The sequence below is a fragment of the Chaetodon auriga genome, chromosome 5 (assembly GCF_051107435.1).
Source record: "Chaetodon auriga isolate fChaAug3 chromosome 5, fChaAug3.hap1, whole genome shotgun sequence".
Lineage (NCBI taxonomy): Eukaryota > Metazoa > Chordata > Actinopteri > Chaetodontiformes > Chaetodontidae > Chaetodon > Chaetodon auriga.
The window spans coordinates 1,510,229-1,528,029 of record NC_135078.1 but is presented as its reverse complement, the minus strand read 5'-3'; the positions used below and the strand labels follow the sequence as shown (position 1 = coordinate 1,528,029).

The following is a 17,801-nucleotide window of genomic DNA, read 5'->3' as shown; positions in this document are numbered from 1 at the left end:
TAGGTTTAAGCCCTGCCAAGGAAACCAGTCTAAAAACTTTTCCATGGTATTTAAATGGATGAAATTTTACCATTTGGCTGTGATGAGAGGGCACCCATGGAGGTCCTGCAGCTTGACTGTTGGAATGCCTCATCACTGTTTGAGTCCTTCAGCATGGATTCAGACAGGAGCGAGTGGCTAGAAGCATCCTGAGAGAAGTACTGAGAAGACTCCGTCTCTGAACTCAGGGAACCCTGCTAGAGATTTGTGAGAATGGATTTTGAATGCACAAACCAACCAAACACATTTGTTTGACCTAAAGAATACAAAAAGTGTGAGAAAAATTTCATGGAAGATTAAAAAAACTTATAACCTCCATATTTGAGATTTCATATAAAGTTGTTGTTGGTAAATAAATTTTTACTGTTTAGAGATTAATATTTATGTACGAGTTACGACCAATGAAACAGAACCTGGTGATGTGTTTTGTATGGACTTAATAATTGATAACTATTGAATGAATTCTCACTCTGCTGGCAGGTTCAAGGAATCTCTTCATGGTCCAGCTGAGAGCAGGGGAACCATCTCCCTGCCTGTCCTTCATTCTTGGGTAGGGGCCCTTACAGGACAGACCTACAAATTACAACTGTGGCAGTTAAACCCAAATGAGATCAGATACCCAGATGACAAAATCATTTTACTTGGGCATTTGAGCCATACTGTTGACCATCCTTTAACACTTGTATTGTCACATGAACATCTGTAACATGTCAAAGTTAATCTGTGAAATGATTGTGGTCCAGGAGTAAAAAAAAGAAGAGGGAGGTCAAATGTAAATGTAGGTAAAGATATCAGACCTTGGGAGTGACCTCTGTTTTTGCTCATTTTGTCCTTGTGTGTGGATCGAGCAATAATGTGATCCATATCCTGTTCTGACACCTGAGAAAAGACAATCATCATGCATTTTACATGACAAGTACACTACTCCTGCTTTAAATAAATACAACTGCAGTGAAGGCATTATATGAAAATATTAAATAAAACATATTACCTGCTGCAGCCTGACAGAAAACTCTAACTTGGGAAAGAATCTGTTTTTCAGTTAAAACAGCAAGGCTTTATGTACCTTGTGGGAAACTTCCTGGTGTGTTTTTGAAAAGAGACCCACTACAGTTCAGGTGGTTCTACAGATTTTTGGACTCTCACATAGTATTAGATAGATGCTGAATATACTAAAGGAGAATAGATCAATCTATATAAATAGAGAAAGATATCCTCTTACCTTGGGGTTAGGATGCCTACTTATAATGAGACTGACTGGTCCAGGGCCACATTCACTGAGGATGGCATAGGCCTCACTGAGAGCAGCATGACGAAGACTGACTGAGTCCACCTCCAGTACCTGATCTCCTCGACTGGACAGAGAAGCACAGGTGTTAGCACAGCACTGTCAAAAGACCTCTCTTTGTTCATACCCCAATATAAATGTAAACATATACTCTCCTATGTCATCATGATATGAGCAATAACTGACAATCAATGAGCTCACATTTTAAGTATGCTGTTTATTTGATATTTTTGCATCAGTGCAAGTACATATTAACTTCACTTGTGTCGACTGGTTTCCAATTCAAAGATTACCCTGACGTTTTTACCTGAGCCTGCCATCCATCTTGGCCACAGATCCCAGTGCCAGACTATGGATGTAGATGCCAGGAACAGAATTCTCCAGGGTCAGACAGCAGACTCCAATTCCCAGTCCAACACCAGGTTCTAAAAAATTCAACATTCACTATCAGAAAACCAGCATTCTCAAAAAGCAAGTCAGCTATCACTGCAAAAATAGCCCAAGACATCCCTCTGAAGTACGACATCTGTCACAAATATGTAATTCGTGAGGAGATATTATTACAGCCACAAAAAGAAGTAAAGGATATACTATATGCCGAATAAATACTAAAGTGTGTGGACAGTGTCCTCATACTTAAGTACATATTTGTTACAGGTCTGTGTGTCCAGTTTTGGGCCCCTTAGAAATCTGGTAGGAAGCATTTGAAAGAAAGCTTTTATAACAGCAGGTTAATGCCCATGATGTTACAATCACACTTCACCCATGACACTAAGATAAGATATTGATCCCACACCAGGGAAAGTCATTACAGCCAGCAAGTAATAAAAAAGCAAAAACAGTGGCACAGAAGCGTCAAGTTAAAAAGTATACAGGATATAGAATAAAAAATCTACTACTACTACTACTATGCACATTATGTACAGATTATAAAAATACTAAATGCCATAAAAATACATAGCTGGAATATTAGATATGCACCTTTTTCACAGCTCCACTGGCTTTATGTCTGTGATCAATTTTAGCTGTTTGCATCAATTCTTTTGTAATGGCCTGTGAATTCTAAATAAAATTCTTGTATCATAACATAATAGGAAGAAGGGAGGAGGGATAGCGCTGCTTGTGAATGAGAAGTGGTGTAATCCCGGACATGTTACCGTTAAGGAAAGTTTCTGTAGCCCGGACATTGAGCCGCTAGCTGTGGGGATGCGGCCTTATTATTTGCCTCAGGAGTACACGTCCGCCATCGTGATCACTGTTTAAATCCCTCCGAAGGCGGACGGGGAAGCAGCGCGTGACGTCATCCACTCCACCGTAGCAGAGCTACAAGCGCAGCAACCAAATGCGTTTGTAGTTATTACTGGAGAATTAATCACAACACTTTGGACAAAACTCTGCCAACTTTCAACCAGTTTATCAACTGTCCCACCAGAGACAACGCCACACTGCACCTACTGTATGCTAATGCAAAGGATGCATACAGTGACATTTCTGATCACAGCCTGGTGTTGTTAACACCTCGGTATGTCCCTCTTGTCCAGAAGCAGCCTGTGTCCACGAGAACAGTGAGGAGGTGGACTCCGGAGGCTAAGAAGTCACTGCAGGACTGCTTTGAGACAACAGACTAGAATGTGTTGTGTGAGCCACATGGGGAGGACATCAACAGCCTAACAGAGTGTATCACAGAGTACATCAATTTCTGTGAACAGACCATACTGCCAACCCGGACTGTACGCTGCTTTCCCAACAATAAGCCCTGGATCACCAGTCAACTGAAAAGTCTGCTGAACAAGAAGAAACAGGCTTTCAGGTCGGAGTACAAAAAAGAACTGAGGAGTGTTCAACATGAGCTGAGGGAGAAGCTGAGACAGAGCAGAGATGCCTACAGGAGGAAGCTGTATGCCAAACTCCAGCAGAACAGAGTGAAGTATGTGACATGTGGACAGGAATGAAGGAGATCATGGGGCTCAAGGCAAGAGACAGACCAGCAGCCGGCAGCCTTGAGAAGGCCAATGAGGTAAACCACTTTTTCAACAGGTTTAGGTCACAACCAGGAGTGGCCCTACAGTCCCCCTCTCCTTCACACCTTCCCACTATCCACAATTCCTTCCACAACCCCCCTCTGCCCAAGCTCTCTCCCTCCAACCCTCAACCCTCTCTGGTAATCCCTCCCTTGGACTCAACTCCCACATCCCCCACCATCCCCCACAGCACCCCCTCCACTAGCACCATCCCCTGCCTGACTGCGGGCCAGGCAAGAAGACAGCTGGAGATGCTGCACTTGGGCAAGGCTGCTGGCCCTGACGGCATCAGATCCAGAGTCCGAGGACTTGTGCCTGCCAGCTGTCTGTGATCCTGGGACACCTCATCAACCTGAGCCTGAGCCTGCAGAGAGTCCCGGTGCTGTGGAAGACGTCCTGCGTGGTTCCTGTTCCAAAGAAGAAATCTCCATCTGGCCCCAACAACTACAGACCCGTTGCCCTTACATCGGTCATGATGAAGGTGCTGGAGAGGCTGGTCCTGGCTCACTTCCGCCCGCAGGTGAAATCATCACTGGACCCTCTACAGTTCGCCTACCAACCCCATCTGGGTGTGGACGATGCCATCATACACCTGCTGCAGTGTGCTCACTCCCACCTGGACTATAGCGGCAGCACTGTGAGGATCACTTTCTTTGATTTCTCCAGTGCATTTAACACCATTCAGCCGCTGCTCCTGGGTGAGAAGCTGCGAGTGATGGGAGTCGATGTGCCCACAATCTCCTGGATTACTGACTACCTGACAGACAGACCGCAGTTTGTCCAACTGGGCAACGTTCTGTCTGAGACCGTGGAAAGTAGTACAGGAGCACCACAGGACTTTTCTGTCTCCTTTTCTCTTCACCTCGTACACCTCAGACTTTCAGTACAACTCTTCATCGTGCCACCTACAGAAGTTTCGGACGACTCAGCGGTGGTGGGGTGTATAAAGGATGGATGATGGGAGGAATACAGAGCAGTGGTGGACGATTTTGTGGAATGGTCGGGTAGAAATCACCTGCTGCTTAACGTGGCCAAGACCAAAGAGATGGTTATTGATTTCAAAAGGAACAGGACGACCACACAACCACTGTGTATTCTGGGGGAGAATGTCGCAGTGGTTGAGGATTACAAATACCTTGGAGTGCACCTCAACAACAGACTGAACTGGAAAACTAACATCAATGCTGTGTATAAGAAGGGGATGAGCAAACTCAATTTCCTGAGGAGGCTCAGATCATTCAATGTGTGCAGCAAGATGTTGGAGATCTTTTACCAGTCTGTTGTTGCCAGTGCACTCTTCTTTGCTGCAGTGTGCTGGGGGAGCAGCATCGGAGCCGGCGACACCAACAGACTGAACAAACTGATCAGGAAGGCCGACTCCATCATCATCATGAGCCATCACACTGCACAATAGCAACTTAAACAGTTAATCCACTAACCTCACAAACCCCAATATTTTAAATATTATCTGCACTACTGCAATATTGCACACACAGTCCACAGTTTACATTTATTTATCATCCAAAACTGCACAAATATTTTGCTGGTTTTGCTTGTAAATACCGTCTATATAGTTAGTTATATTGTATTTTTTATTATATTATCAGAATATTACGTAACATGTATTATACATTATAATACATATTATATAATGATATATTTAGATTTACTTAGTTATATTTTTATTTTTATTCCTGCTTACATTTTTTTGTCACTTGTTACTTTTTTCCTAAATATTGTGTATACATTCTATGTTTGCCTGTATGTTAATGCTACCGCAACAAAATAATTTCCCAAATTGGGATCATTAAAGAAGCCTTCTAAGTCTAAGTCTAATACTGTATGTTTGTTGCTGCTTACTTCAATACTGTTTTAAATCGAGCATACACTCTTTCTTGGTGTCAGGAAAAGACTCCAGCAGGACATCTCCAAACAGTCAAGCAATCAAGTCCGCTAACCTTTGTTGAGCATGACCTCCATGATGATGCAGTCTTTTGGACCTGGGCCGGGGCCCCTGCAGCCATCAGCCTCTTCAAACTTTGAGGGGACAGGTGTTCCCCCACTGTTGTTGGAGTTGGGTGAGCTGGAGCGACTGAGGAGGGTAGGGGTTGGACAGGGTGTCAGGCTGGGACTGCGCAGACGAGTTCGAATTGTCAGTGTCACTACACCTTTTTTCAGTTGCTGTTGGAAGAATAGAAATGAGGCTTCAACATTAAGAAAGTAGAGATGAAAACAGTTCCATAATTTACCTTCTGACCAAACATCAAACAAATGTTTCCCAAAACAACTAAAACAAGTGCTTCTGAACAAGTCCTTTGTCTCTTTACTAAAAAAAAAAATGTCGTCAGTTGACATAAAAAGATTTTGAGCATAAAAAGAGCATAAATATACACTGTGACAAATTAGTCAAATACATTTTTTTGTTTGATGGAGAAAACAACAAAACATTTTGTAACAAGCATTTAAAAAACTGTAAAAGTTTCAAATTCTACATTCTATATCAGCATTTCTAGTGCTTTTCATGTGTTTTAACTGTTTTAACACCACTCTTTGCCAGAACCATTGTGAAGATGCATTTCACCTTGAAGGTCTGGATGGCCTGCTGGTGTGTGAGTCCTTGGAGAGACTCTCCATTCACTTCCAAAATCTCATCTCCTACACAGGGACGCATACAATTAGACTGAGATGCGTGTTTAGTCCAAGCATAAATATTGTTCACTGTTTCTCTCATACTACACATTTTATTCCTTTATACATTTTCAGTTCAGTGAAGCAGAATGAAAAGGAATGGTTACCCTCTTTTAGCCGACCATCAGCAGCTGCAGCTCCATGAGGAAAAATGGTTTTGACAAAAATCCCCATCTGTCCACGTGCTGAGTCCTGCCCACCAACAATACTGAATCCTAAGCCCTACAATAGTTAGATCTCAATGAATATCAGACAAGACTAGCTAGACACAACGGCCAGTGGTCCTGCCCTCTAAACTGACATTTCATGCTGCATTTTGAAAAAGCCTCTGTATCTCATCTCTTATTGATCAGCAGTACTGTAGTGTAGTAACAGTGCAGTGTAGTAGTAGTAACTTGAATTCACAGAGCATCCTCTCAGTAATGCTACTTGAAAATTAAAATTCAGCCTACTTTCGGTCCAAGTCTTTTCAATATATTAGACACAAGAATGCTGCTCAGCAGCTTATACATACAAAATGAAGGCTGTGATGTCATGTAATGTACAGTGGAATACAGGTAATCGCCTCCATCAATGGTTTGATTATTTTGTTTGCAATTTTGTTTACATTTGTCATATAATGGATACCATTATCAAACAATATATATAACATCCTGATAATAATTTCAACCACATCATCTTGCACTAACTGGGACCCTGCATCCAATATGAGAATGCCATTGCAGGCACAGCATTGATTTTCACTGGCATGGATGTATTGAAGAGTATTCCCACGAATTCTAGAACCAACAAAAAGCTATGAAAAAAACAAGAGAATAGGTTGGACAATGTACATGAAAACTCAGGATGACTGGTCTGGGAATCTTGAATAAGATTCTAGTGATTGGCTATAGAATATAACATTTATTGACTGCTTTTTGCAGGTTTTGTTGAGGCTTCTACATGTTTTCCAAAGGCAACTGGACATTTCACCTCTCATCCAAAGCACTTTCATCTTGTATCATTTTCATCCAATCAAAAAAAACAAAATAAACACATCAACCTCTACTTTCCCATTGTCTGTACAGGATGGATATCATAAGTACATTACAGGACCAGATATGACAAAGAAGGGATCTTGTTTTTTTTTTTTTTTTTAAATGTATAAGTACTTAACAGTTAAGAGTTAATAACATTTCCAAACTTTAACTTTTCGTACAGTCATGCTGAGTAATATAACACACCTTCTGGTGAACATGAAGCATATTAGGCATTATCATAACAATTCTCCTGTTTAAGTCTGTTAAATAAGCCATTGGATGCAGCATGGGAAACATAGTTTCAGTTGTTCGAGGATTTTCCAATATACATCGTGTGGGGCAGACTGAAGACTGTGCTAGTCAAGGCCAAGGATATACAGAACTTAGAGGACAGAGTTCACCATCCTGATGGCCAGGGAGAGGATGTTTTCCTTTTGTCTTTTCTTTCCATTTCATTATGTTCCTAAGCTGATGGAGCAAATGTTTCTTGACAGACTTTTGTTAGCAGCTTGAGGTAAATATTAGTCTGTCTGGAGGCTGATAGAACTGCATGTCCTGTCAGCTAAATGGTTAAGGTGCATACCACATAATCACAACGTGATTATTAAAAAGCAAACACATAACTGAAGTAAAAGTTTGTTAGTAATGTCAGGGGACATCAAAACCAGATTGTTGTACCAACAAACACATATGCATCTTTTATGGTATGCTTATGCACATATTAAGAGTGCATATTAATGCATACATGTCAAGGGAGGGCACTCACCTTGCCCTGGCCTTTCATCAGCACTATACTGGAGATAATGGATGGCTGTGCCAGTCGCCATGGAGACTCCACTTGAATGGTGCTCAGAGAGCGGGCTGATTTCTTAATTATCTGATATTCCTAAAAGGGAGATGAATAGAAAAAGCAAAAAAATAGACACATTAATCTTGTAACGTGTGTGTGAGAGAGTGTGTGCATGCGTGTGTTTGTGTGTTTGTGTGTTTTCTGCCTTTTCCTCTGTATTGCTTTGGCTAGGGTAGAGGGAATGACCAGGCCACACCTGTCAACCCTCCTGCTTTTCCAGGGATTGTCCCATACTTTATCGTTCGGAATTTACCTTATGTGTTTTCAATTACATGGATCTCCACAGCATTTCAGTTTCAACCAGGTATCTGATCATGACCATCTATTGTAATCACTTAATGTAGGAATTAGTTAAACCAATTTTTGTGGCTCCGACTTTTTAAAGCAAGTGGTTGCTGAGTGGTGACTGATGCTTATTACTTCAGGATTATGAAGTACTAAAGGAGGTATGTATGTATGTAGTGATGTGTTTTCAGAAAAACAAATGGATGCTGTACTAATGTGAAAGAGTACTATGCACACATAACCAGAGGAAGACGTGGTCTCCTAAGAAGCCCAACTTTTTTGCTGTCAGGTCGTATGTTTAAGTGTTGTTAGTAGATGACAAAGTAGCCAAGTAAATGGCCCCTGGCATCCTAGCTGAATTGGTCTCTGTTTGGTATGCTCTCAGTTTGCTTTTGCTCCTTCAATTTGGTGAATTAATAACTTTAAATCTTGTGTTGTTTACTGTACCACTCACTTTAGCTATACTTTCAAAATGGGGCCTCATGACTGACTAAGATCAATTTCAGCGATGGCACACATTTCCCATCATGCCTTGTGCTGGACTGGGTAGTTTGTTAAATTTGCTGTTTAATGTTCCAAAGTGCAAATGTTATTTTTTGTTAGTGTTCGTAATTTACATGTTCAGCACACGGTGGTTTATGTTGCTAATTTATAGTTTTTTAAGTTTTAATCATAATCAGGTGGATGTTACATTTCTTGACTGCAGCTGTGTTTTACTAATATGTTTTTGAGTTCTTATCCTCTGTGTTGAATGTGATTAAATGGTTGACACTGCTGAGAGCTGCCTCTTGTCTCTTTTAATTTGGCACAGCATCTCATAATGACAAATGCAGGTTCAGTCAGGTTGCATATAACCAGTTTATATACTTGACCAAACTGGCGAGACCACAAACCAACTCAACCATACTATACAGTAAATAACGAAATCAATTTAGAAATATCATGCATGGAAGTATTAGGCCTTTTTTTTTATGAAATCTCAACCACTGCACTGTGATAAAGCATGCCCACTCTAACATACAAGACATAACATATGAAAGGTTGTTATCATTAATTCAACCTGATTGTGAACCATCCGGGAATGATACAATAAGCATCTCTATACACAATGTGATACATTTGATAATCAAATATTACCCCATGTAATACTGCTGTACAATAATAGAATTCTGCCTCTTTTTCATCCTGTCTCTACCTGTCTGTCATTGTTCATAACATACCATTGATCTTCAGTACAATACTAATAAAGTCTGGACAGCATAAAACCACTTGAAATGTGATTTTTACAAATTCGATCTAGGACACATTTGTTGTTGTTTTGATTTGCAATTCGAAGTCATATTAGATCAGCTTCAAATCAGATTTTAAAGTGATTTCTGCAGAAGATGGATCTCTGTTTCTCAAGCTTCCGCATTGGAGAGCCTTGTTGCCAGAGTATGTAGTTTCTGACAGCTATGCTGTAACTGCAGCAACCCATGCAGATAAGTTGGTGATATCTGGACACACAAATCTGATGTGATCACTTGCAAAAACAAAATTTCATCTCCCCATGAAAGGTCCACAGTCCAGGTCGGCAGGAGCCAAAACTGTCGAATTAGGGAGTTATCTGTTAGTCTGTATGACTTATTGTTTATAGCTCTTGGTTAGTTTGTAAAAGGCCAGTGTGAACACAAACTGAAACAGAAGTACAAGGCAACAATCTTCATCTCTAATAATTTTTAGAATCTAGTTTATAAGATGGCACCGCAAGATTGGCAGGTAATTACAGCAGCTCTGATCTCTTTTCAGTGTTTTGAGGCTTTTTGTGTTTCCTTTGTCACTAGTCTCGGTCGAACGTGTTCACCTTTGGGATTACAACTGGTGAGACTAGAAATATGCTTTTTGCTCTTTTCAGGACTACTTAAAATCACACCAGGAGATCCATTCAGCCATGGCTCCATTGATAACACACAGGAACAGCTGTTAGGACTGTGCAACATGAAGGTACTCCCACTGGAAAGACCACGTATCCCTGCAGAAATCAGGAGAGGGACAAGGGAATGCAGAGCTGGAGCAAAGTGCAAAGAGGAAAAGACGGTATAAACCATCCATACCATCTCATATTATGGGGAACATGAGATCTCTCCCTAAGATGGAAGAGCTAATGGCACTCACCAGGCTGTAGAGGGAGTACTGGGAGTGCAGCATTATGAGCTTCACAGAGCTGTGGCTGAATTAACTCACTCCAGACTTGCATGTGTTTTTAACTTCTGAGAGTGGACAGGAGAGCAAAGGAGAGCGGTAAGAGGAAGGGTGGTGGCATAGTGATGTTTGTGAACAACAGATGGTGTAACTCAGGGAATATCAATGTAAAGGGGCAATGCTGCACGAGAACATAGAGCTACTAGCTGGTAGCATTTGGCCATATTTCCTCCTTAGGGAGTTCTCACATGTCATTGGGATATCCCTGCTTTCATTCTGATGGTGAATAAACAACTGCCAACCATAATGGTATGCATTAACCTTTGTGTGGAAAACACTGTGCCTACCAGGAAGCTATAGTGTTTCCCAAATAACAAACCCTGGGTGTCTCTGCAACTATAACACCTACTGAGTACGAAGATGAGGGTTTTGAGATCTGGGGGCAAAAGTCAGCTGAGGAGGGTGCAGAGAAAACTGAAAAGGGAGATAAGGAGAGGCAAAGACAGCTATAGAAGGAAGTTGGAGGACTGCCTTTTGGGAAAGAATGGCAGATAGGTCTGGAAAGGCCTGAAAACAATCTCTAGCCACACCAGAGACAGTGGGAGGGGCCCAGGATCTGGAGACCGAGAATATGTTACCACTTCTGTCACCTGGTGAACAGTGGGCTGGGACCCCCTAAAGTTTGCATATTGACTAAGTATTGTTGTGGAAGATGCAGTCACTTACCTGCTTCAAACATCTTTTTCTCACCTGGAGAGCACTGGGAACACTATGAAGGTCTTTTTTTACTTCTCCAGTGCTGTCAACACAATCCAGCCATCACTACTCAGGGGGAAGCTGGAAGGAGTTAGAGTAGACTGCCAACTAGCTGTGTGGACCATCAACTACCTCAACAACAGAGCACAGTATGCGAGGCTTTGCAACTGTGTGTCTGAGGCCACAGATTACATTGGTGGACGTCCAGGGTTTGGATATTGAGATTATAAGCAAGTACAAAAACCTGGGTGTTCACCTCAACTGGACTGGACTGGACTAACAACACAGATGCCCTGTACAAGAAGGGCCAAAGTGGTCTCCATCTGCTCAGAAGACTGAGGTCCTTCGGAGTGTGCAGGACACTGTTAAAAACATTTTATGATACTGTGGTGACATATGTAATATTCTATGCAGTGGTCTGCTAGAGCAATGGAACATCTGAGAGGGACAGAAAAAGACTGAACAAATTGGTGTTGAGAGCTGGCTCTGTCCTGGACTGCCATCTGGACACCATCGAGGGGGTGAATGAGAGGAGGATGTTAGATGACATCAGTCATGAACAACCCCTCTCATCCCCTACATGAGACAGTGGGGGGCCTTAAGCAGCTCCTCCAGAAACAGATTGCTGCATCTACTGTGTAAGAAGGAACACTACCAAAGGTCCTTCTTTCCAATGGCTGTGGGACTGTTTAACTCAAGTATCATTTAATGTTGCACTGTGTTGATGTTTCACATCACAACATCACAAATCTACTTTTTGCGCTGCTTCAAACTGTACTTGTGCACTTCTTCATTCATAATCACTAGGCGATACTAGTATCAGTATTCAGGGGAAGGATGTATTCTTCTTGTATTGAGAGAGAGTGAAATAAAGAGAAAATGTTTTTTGAATGAGAGAGAAAGCAACCAAACAAACAACAAAGAGAGCAGGAGCCATGATCCAGCAAACAAAAAGTGATTGAGATAAAACTTTAATTGGGTGACTTGGGTAACTCTCAAAAACTGAACTGGTTATCAACCTTGGAGACTATAATTTTCAGTCTCCTTTTCCATCAAACCATGGACCTTCTGATTAATGAACAATCCACTCTACCTCCTGAGCCACAGCTGCCCACAACATTATGGCTCCTCAGATGTGACGGAAAAAAAAATTCTCAAAAGCGATGTTTTTTTCCTGATTTTAGCTAATGTGCTGTCATTGTTCTTGAACTATTAATTTAAAAGGGGCAGAGGGTAACAAGTTTGAAGCCCAACTCATCTTTCCTCCATACTTTTTCATGATGAAATATATAATTTGGGGTACAATGTAAAATGTATGCTCTTTATGTACATCTTTATACCTTCCATTACATTCCATTAAGAATGAGGCGAGGCATTCACTGACCTGTCTAACTCCAGCAGTGTCTAGTTGTTGAGGTAAGGAGTGTTTACGTCGGCCAGCTGTTGGCTTCTCCCCCTCTTCACCGCTGCTCACACCATTCTCCACAAACAGCTCATCATCCTCACCCACAGACTCAAGACGACTGCTTCCCCCTGAACCAGAAAAAGAATAATGAGTACATCCATAACTTCACAGGACAGCCATGCCACTGCTACATCCATATCAACAAAACACTGGACTGGGTCTCATAACATCCTCTGCAGGACAGAGCTAACAGCTCTTTTTGAGGAGACACTACAGTGTGCGCAATAGGCTCCTGAAGACCTTCTACCAGTCTACAGTGGCCAGTACACTGATTGCTGTGGTGTGTTAGGCTGGTGGTGTCAAGGATGGAGCAACCAGCAGACTCAACAAGCTTGTAAGGAAGGCCAGGGCTGTAGTTGGACTGGAACTGTAAAGTCTTGAGGTAGCGACAGAGAGGTGGATGAAGGACAAGATCAAAACCATCCTCGATCACCCCTCTCACTCCCTCTACAATGAGTTGTAGCAGATGGGCAGCTCATTCAGCTGCCGGATCGTCTCACCAAGGGGCAAAATGGGACACTTCAGGCACTCCTTTGTATCTGTTGCCATCAGACTGTACAGCAACATCCAGCTTACAGACAGGTGAACTGTGGTGCTATTGAAAAACCAGTACTAGCAGTACCAACCCTGGGATCGACTGCAGAGGTTTATGGGTGTGGGGCTGCAACAGGATCCTTTGGGTGCCTCTCCCTGACATTGTTGTTCTAGTTTCTCCAGGTTAGTCAACTGCAACGACAAAACATAGACACTTTCAGTCCCTCTCTTCTTTAACAACATTGTCCAATATTTGGCACTTCCACAATTAAAACAAACAACAATAATTATTTCATTCATTTAAACCACTTTTAATTTGATATCTTTCAACTTCCATTAGTACAGGACTTAATTCATATGATGCTGTCTTTATTTGTACACACTGAATATACTGTATAAACCTTGGTGTATGAGCCAGGAGGAGCTGAAAATAGTGCCTACTACCCTCCTGTTGGCCACTAACTCTGTTTTGTGAGCCAACAGGAGGGTTATAGATAGCAGACTAATCAATGTGCTACAAGGACATACTCATACACACATAAAGAGACACATGGACATATTGTACAAATCATGTGTGTACCTGGTAGGGGTGAAGATTGGTGCTGCAGTTGGAGGTCTGGGGTGAGTGAGGGGAAGCAGTCTGAGATAGATAGGACAAGGAGTTGCAGGTGTTGACTAAGTCTGGCAGACTGGTGGATGGGAAACGCTCGAAACCCACGTCTGACTCCTCCTGCAGAAATTGGAAGAACATTATGATTGTGTGTGTGTGTGTGTGTGTGTGTGTGTGTGTGTGTGTGTGTGTGTGTGTGTGTGTGCGTGCGCGAGATATGTATTTAATATATCTGCTGTAGTTCTGAAAGAGAAAAGATGTGATGTGTGTGCGAAAAAACTTCTAATAATTAATTTTCTAAGTCTGACCTTACTTGATTTCTGTACTATGTTTGAGTTAAGAACAGGAGAAAAAAGGTATTACCAGGATTTTTTTTTTTTTTACAGAATCATTTTTCAGAATCAGGATCAGAATCTGTTTCATTAGCCAAGCATGAGTGCACATACAAGGAATTTGACTGGTTTAAACATTGCACTCAATGTACTTGCATAGGAAAAAAGACATACAGCTTAACAATGTTGTGCCTCTTTGATGATTGAGGCTATGTTTGAAGTGCACCTTAGGATCTGGGAGATGGATACCAGAAACCTGAAGGTTTCTACAGGGGAAACAGTGTTGCTGAAAATGGTGATAGAGGGCAGTGTTGAGGGGCATCTCCTGAAGTCCACTGTCATCTAGACAATTCTGAGCATGTTCAGCTCCAGCTTGTTCTGTCTCTGTTATGCACCAGAGGACCAGCTGTGTGACTTCCCATCTATATGCAGACTTGTCGCTGTCTCAGATGAGGCCAATGACGGTTGTGTCATCTGTAAACTTGAGAAGGGTCTCTCGTTATCCACTGACCTATGATGACTGCCTCTTCCACCGACCTGTCTGCCTATTAAGCAAATTGCACAGGGTCCAGCAGGGACCCTGTGATGCCTTTCAGCTGTAAACACCAGAGTTACTATGGAGCATTTCAAGCATGAGGGACAGCACAGCTCCAGCAATTTACTGAAAATCAGTTTGAAGACGGTATCAGTTGGTTAGCACAGGCTTTCAGACACAAACACTGCAAATAGTACAGTCAAAGCTGGCCTGTAGTGGCTGGCACAGAGGCATAAAAAACAGGAGTGACTAAAATTTCCTTCCACAGTAAATACAGGGGACCATTTTTATACAATTTACAGTCTGGTGCAGATGGAAGAATTGCAACACTGTATAACTGTGTATAAGAAGTGTTTTTCTTTTTTTCCTTTTTTTTTAGACTGACGACATGTGGAGTGTTTGTGTCTGTCTTACGCGAGTCCATTACTGTCTTAACCACTGTCCAAGGTGATGATTCCAGAGTGGTTTTGGGTGTTCCCTGATATTCATACTGCGATCCCTTCTGAAATTTCATTTCTGTACAAGATTCATTCATTCATTCATTCATCTTCTTTACCCGCGCATCCCATTTCGGGGTTGCGGGGGGCTGGAGCCTATCCCAGCTAGCAATGGGCGAGAGGCGGGGTACACCCTGAACCGGTCGCCAGCCGATCGCAGGGCTACATACACAGACACACAGACAGACAGACAACTCACACACTCACACTCACACCTACGGACAATTTAGAGACCAATTAACCTAACGAGCATGTTTTTGGTCTGTGGGAGGAAGCCGGAGTGCCCGGAGAGAACCCACGCATGCACGGGAAGAACATGCAAACTTCACACAGAAAGGCCCTGCCCGACCCAGGGTTCGAACCAGCAACCTTCTTGCTGTGAGGCACGTGCACTACCTGCTGCGCCACTGTGCAAGATTCAGTCTGAAAATTAATTTGTGTGTGTGCACTCACCCTGCTGGCCACCACCAGCTGGAGTAGACCAGTAGTTGAGCGGAGGATAGCAGCAGCCTCCTTATGACTGAGACCCAGCAGAGACTGACCATTAATCATCAGCAACTCATCACCGGCATGAAGACGACCATCCCTGAAACCCAAATTTAGACACAAATATTTACACACACAAATGCTCACATACTGAACTGAGATGAACACCAAGGCTGCTCTTCTTCAATTCTTAAGAATTCCAAAACAGAAAATGTCTTGAAGATTTTAACCTGCATCTAGATCTGGACTAGAATTTAACTAGATGAGAGACAATTGTGGGATACAGCTTCAAAACTTAAATAAATGTTGTAGCTTAAGTACTAAAAATGTTGCATTAACACACATGACTGAAAACATAAACTGAGGAGAAAAAATAAAGAGCATGAAATTTATAAAAGAGCAATTGTGAGCCCTGTTTTTTGTATGTAAGTATGTAAGGATTTTGAGTCAGTATACTGTAAGGCAACTAAATGTAAATAGATGGTTTTATCAACCTTTTAAACAATTAATAAATCAAGAGTAGATTGTTATTGTACTGTAGCAAGGTCCTCATATACTGTAAACTTTGACAGTATTTTAAACATTCATTGCGGTGTCCAGACTGATATAATGCAATGTGAGTGACTGTACACCTACCAAAACATACTACCAAAGCAAGCACATTTTTCCTGACTTTCTTAGGGCTAACTGTACCTGTAAGTGGCACCCCCCTCCTCTACATGAGCTATAATGATACCATGGGGAGATCGCTTGGAGCCACGCCCCCCTGTTATCTGTATGCCCAGGCCCTCTTGACCTTTCACCATATGCATCTTCCAGATGTGGTTGCCCTCCCGGAGCTGCAAAAGAGAACAAACAAACACAAGACATTACACAGGCTTGAGATGCAATAATATATAATATACAGTATATGATCAAGAAGCTGAAAAACAAATCAACCATGCAACCATAATACAACCATATTAATGTAGTTTAAATGTGACGAGAACCAACAGATTGTCAGCAAACTATACTCTTTTATTTTTTTTACATTACAGTGTTGTTTGACATCGTTCAAGAGGCTCTGAGCAGTGCATGGATACATTCTGTAAAGTCTCCATCTGTAACACATTATTGATACATTCAATAGGCATTACACTGCATCACAGGAGTCGCAATAAATTTGCAAAAGGTATAATTATGCATTATGATGTCTTATGACAACAGTCATAAAGCATTAAATACGGGCAAGGATCTGTTATAAAGGTACTACAGCAAGTTATTACCTATTATGAGCAAATCTGGACATCAGTTCACATTTGCACTTCCATTGTTAAACTAATGCAGGTGTGACTACTCTAAAGGCTTGTCTATACAAGAAGCGTTTCAGGCTTTATAAGTCTGATTAAAGTAATGCATATACATATTTCTGACTCCACTAGTTATGATTCTACACATAGTTTTATGCATCTGGCCTGTGGTCTTATGTGGTGTCTAGAAAGAAAAACCGCCACATGAATAACAAAAACTCATGAACTGGAAGCTGTGTGGAATATATGTAATCAAGCCAGAAATCTAACATTTACCTATTAATTTCATACAATTTCAGTTATACAGCCACTGCCAAGGTGATCTTTAAATGTTCTCAGAAGTACATTATGGTTGAAGTGTGCTTGAACAACTCTATTTTGTGGTAAATACTACTGAAACAGACATTTTGCTACTCTAAAATACCTGTAACAGTATACTACTATTGACTCTGTACTTCATTTGCTCAATTAATTCTCAGTGGAATACATATGACAATGTGTTGTTGTCTTTTTCGTGCCCAGGATGACAATGGTCAGGTTGGTTGGTCCACACATAGACATATAAAGAGTAGACGCCGCATCGACCGCGACTGCCTATTGGCGCTGACGAGCTGTGGGGCCGCCATCTTGAACCGGTCACCCGCTCCACTCAGTGCTGTTTGGCAGGCGCAATGAGGTGTCAGCGCATTTAATCCATTGTAACTCTATGAATACTAAACTGATTTTCACGCGTTTTTTTGTTTTTTTTTTTCAGCAAACTTCATACATGTAGCTATGATACAGGACAAATGGTTCGGCATATTTTAATATTCATAGTGGGATTAACAGTAATAGAATATTCTGATATAGCCGTTTTGCAAACACTGTCAACACAGTAAAGTCAACTATTTTAATAATTTGAAGAGACAATATATGATTAAGATTAT

General features: G+C 41.7%; 1 protein-coding gene across 5 annotated transcripts in view; it reads right to left on the bottom strand.

Moving 5' to 3' along the window:
- pdzd2 (PDZ domain containing 2) overlaps positions 1–17,801 on the bottom strand; it is a 92,103-nt gene that overhangs the window by 22,874 nt on the left and 51,428 nt on the right. For 4 of the 5 annotated variants that reach the window (XM_076730192.1, XM_076730190.1, XM_076730193.1 and 1 more), the window contains 14 exons: positions 16,280–16,425; positions 15,554–15,686; positions 13,707–13,856; positions 13,219–13,318; positions 12,512–12,660; positions 7,822–7,941; positions 6,144–6,258; positions 5,930–6,003; positions 5,307–5,529; positions 1,635–1,752; positions 1,262–1,394; positions 837–918; positions 509–612; positions 71–236 (listed from right to left, as the gene is read on the bottom strand). In XM_076730192.1, coding sequence (XP_076586307.1) covers positions 71–236; positions 509–612; positions 837–918; positions 1,262–1,394; positions 1,635–1,752; positions 5,307–5,529; positions 5,930–6,003; positions 6,144–6,258; positions 7,822–7,941; positions 12,512–12,660; positions 13,219–13,318; positions 13,707–13,856; positions 15,554–15,686; positions 16,280–16,425 — 1,813 coding nt within the window. The remainder of the gene's footprint in view (positions 1–70; positions 237–508; positions 613–836; positions 919–1,261; positions 1,395–1,634; positions 1,753–5,306; positions 5,530–5,929; positions 6,004–6,143; positions 6,259–7,821; positions 7,942–12,511; positions 12,661–13,218; positions 13,319–13,706; positions 13,857–15,553; positions 15,687–16,279; positions 16,426–17,801) is intronic. The other variant, XM_076730195.1, reaches the window with a different exon arrangement.